Raw genomic sequence first — 3,516 nt, forward strand, 5'->3', positions numbered from 1 at the left:
GCCTCCCTGCCAAGCCTTGCATGCCTCTTGCTAGATAAGGCATGTGTTTTCCAAAATAGCGAGGGCTAGGATTGGAGTAGGCAACAAGTGGTCTTCAACCATGTGGTCTGTCCCTGTCCATCAAGCTCTTAACCCTATCCCCAGATATCACTGTGATCCCATGCTGTCAGGTTAACATGATACTTTAATGCAGTAAAGCCTTTGCTTGTAATACTTTGTTTTCATAACAACATATGATGCCAGACCATGAAGCAGCCTTCAAGGCCATCTCCCTATTTATACTTCTCCTATATGAATAAACTGTATACAAGGTTAAAAAACATACAGGACATTCCTTAACTAAAAAATTAAGATGGCTTGAGTAATTAATCCTTGACTTGCTGTTCTGGAAAGAACTGCTGTGGGTTTAACATAGTATAGAGATCTGCCCATCAGTTCCAAAGAGGCAATGAGTAGGTTGTTTTCACTTAATTAATTAAGTTTAGAAGACATTTACGTTTCACTCGAAGGTGAGCACCGGATTTGGCATTTGCTGCTTGGAAATCTACTCCACCAGCTTGATCTAAGCGTACGTTGTACAGTGTAAGGAAGTGCTTTTTGCCTTCCTCCTTGATTTCACATTCCTGCAAAAAGAGAAGTGAAACAATTTTTTTGGTATCTTTTTTGTGCTCCTCACCACAAAAGCCCCTACTTCTCCTCATACTGTGCATTTGTCATCTCTTCCTCCATTCACAACACTTAGGCCCACTGCCGCCTGCAATACACCTTATAAATTTTCATTCATAGCCCTTTCCTTTCAAAGTCTCTTCCTAATACACTCTCCTTCCTCTTAAAAAGAAAGGGTAAGAGGCAACACATTCATGTTCGTGAATGGTATGTGCAGATTGACTAGCCAATATATCCATATTTAGACCCGTCAGAGCCTAAGAGAACTAGAAATCACTAAGCTTGTGCTGTGACCTCTCCTTGAGAAGGGTCTTTTTCTCTTATCCAGACAATGATTTTCATAGAACTTCTGATCTTTGTGTATTATTCACATTGGTACTGTTACATCAAAGAGTTGCCAGATTAATGCCAGTCGTGATTGTATTGTTTCTTAATTTTCCAGATCCTTCTAGCAAGGAATTAAGAACATTTGATTTAGCCCTATACCATTTAAAACCAATTTTAGCTTCATAGTAATGGAAAAGAGTTTGAAAATGTGATCTACATCTGTTTATACCAAACATAACTCAAAACCCAAAGGTAAATGTAGATAATCCAAAGTTTGTATTTTTACATGCCATTATGTTTAAGTGAATTCCAGGAGGTCTTTGCATTTTGGATAGAAGATTGTTAAGGACTAGCAATATAGAATGTACTTATTTATGTAAAATCATTTATTATTTAGCTATTTTATATAATATTTTGGATTAGGTTTATACTAGATTTTAAAAGTTATTAATGAAAATCAGTATTTTTAATATAATGACCGTTATTGAAAGCAGAAAGAGATTTCACTTAATTTCTGCAGCCACCTTCTCCCTCACATCCTATCTCCCTGCAAATTATTGAGACACACGTAAGAAACATCCTGAAATATTTGCTTACAGCTGATTCAGTCAGGGGTTCTCCTTTTAGCTTCCAATTGCCATGGACACCTTCCTCAGAGATTTCAATATCAAAACGGGCAGTCTCTGTCTCAATCACTTCCACACTGTATAGTGGACGTATAATCTCAATATCCCGGTCTGGAGGGGGGGGGGAGGAAAAAAAGTGATTGATTCCCTCAGTCTCTAACAAACCCTGAAATATTTCTACTACAGAGCAGTCCAGTAAAATAACCATACCTTCAATATTGAGTTTAGCAGAGGTTTGATCAGTACCACAGTCACAAGTGTACTGTCCAATGTCTCTCTTCAAAGCTTTCTTGAGGATAAGGATTCTCTTTTTACCATCAGCCTTAATAACAACATTCTTTGATGGAGTAATTGGTTTACCATCCTTCATCCATTTCACTGGGGCATCTGCTTTGCTGATTTCACATTGTAAGATTACTTCATCTTTCTCTACAGCAGTGTAATCCTGCAGCTTCCCAGTGAAGTAAGGGTCTCCCTCTGCAAGCAAAAGTTAAGATATGTTTCAGTCTGAAGTTTTAGTCTTTCAGAAAGGACAATTAGTTCTTACCATAAAATACATTTCTTGTTTGTGCCCCACAAGAAGAATTAAATATAGTCCTTATAAATATTACACAGTTCTGTTGCAAAAAGAGAAAACAACAAATACCTAAGAAACAATTCAGTGTATTATTAATGTTACTGACAACATTGTTTTGGTGCTCTAGAAGTTTCAGAGCACTGTTTAAGTATCTAATAGTTAATTTTGCAACAGCTGAATGAAATTTTAAAGTTATTTTAATTATCTTTTGTGAATGGGGAAATGGAGACCCAAAGAAGACAAACAAATTGTAAAATTGTCAAAAATCATAATGTAGATTTAGGCCAAACAACAAAAAAAATCCCACCAAAGCAAACCAAAATCAACCCCAAGACCTTCTGATCACCATTTTTCATTAACAACACTCTTCTGATAATATGCGTCATGTAAATTCTTTTGTGTATTCTTACCAAGAACAGTGAGTTTAGCTTCTGAGGATTTGTCCATAGCTTCCACTCTAATCTGAGAAGTATCATCAATAGTAAGATCTTTGATTGTGAGTGTATGGAATTTGCCATCATCTGTCATTGAAACCACTTTGCTGGTGTGTAATCGCTGGTCATTCTTGAACCAGACAACAGGGATATTTTCATGGGAGAGTTCCACAGTGAACACTGCAGTTTCTCGCTCCTTTTTTGTTATGTCCTTGAGAGGAGTAATGAATTTCAGGCGGATACCTGTAACAACATAATATTTCATTAACAATAATGTTATCAATAGAAACTACTCAAGGATTATGGTGCAAATCTTTCCTAGAAAGGCAAAGTCAGACAAACCTTCAATAATTAGCTTGGCACTTGTTCTCTTATCCTCAGCTTCAAACATGTATTTAGCTTCATCTTCAAAGGCCACAGATTTAATAATCAGAGTATGCTTTGTTCCAACTGAAGTAATTTCAAATCTTTCATCAGGAGTGATCTCTTGTGTTCCTTTCAACCAGCGGAAAGTTTTGGGTTCTCTGGACACCTCACATTCAAACTTGGCTTCATCCTTCTCGAAGACCTTCACATCGCTTAGTGGAGTGATAAAGATGAGAGGCAATTCTGAAATCAAAGAAGAACACTTTCAGTTCAGTGATAGGTTCATATAGACTGTTCTGCTGCTAGATTCGTTCTAATGCCATGAGATACATGTGGAAATGTTGGCAAAGTGCAGACTGTACCTTTCACTTTCAGATTAGCAGCACTTTTAGCATTAGCAGCTTGGAAAGACACTTCTCCAGTCATATCAAGTTTGCAGTTATGAAGGACAAGAGTATGCTTCTTCCCATCTTCAATGATTTCACAGTCCTGGTGATAAAGAAACACAGCCCCCCGCCCC

The 3,516-nt window shown here is 37.3% G+C and overlaps 1 protein-coding gene across 1 annotated transcript in view; it reads right to left on the reverse strand.

Annotated features, from left to right (window-relative positions):
• TTN (titin) overlaps positions 1-3,516 on the reverse strand; it is a gene marked incomplete at its 5' end in the record, with an annotated part of 110,854 nt that overhangs the window by 92,596 nt on the left and 14,742 nt on the right. Inside the window, 6 exons of the mRNA XM_009696706.1 lie at positions 497-623; positions 1,591-1,730; positions 1,830-2,096; positions 2,607-2,873; positions 2,973-3,239; positions 3,359-3,485. Of these exons, the coding sequence (XP_009695008.1) occupies positions 497-623; positions 1,591-1,730; positions 1,830-2,096; positions 2,607-2,873; positions 2,973-3,239; positions 3,359-3,485 (1,195 nt within the window). The remainder of the gene's footprint in view (positions 1-496; positions 624-1,590; positions 1,731-1,829; positions 2,097-2,606; positions 2,874-2,972; positions 3,240-3,358; positions 3,486-3,516) is intronic.

This window comes from Cariama cristata, unplaced genomic scaffold (assembly GCF_000690535.1).
Source record: "Cariama cristata isolate BGI_N322 unplaced genomic scaffold, ASM69053v1 scaffold29373, whole genome shotgun sequence".
NCBI classification, from domain to species: domain Eukaryota; kingdom Metazoa; phylum Chordata; class Aves; order Cariamiformes; family Cariamidae; genus Cariama; species Cariama cristata.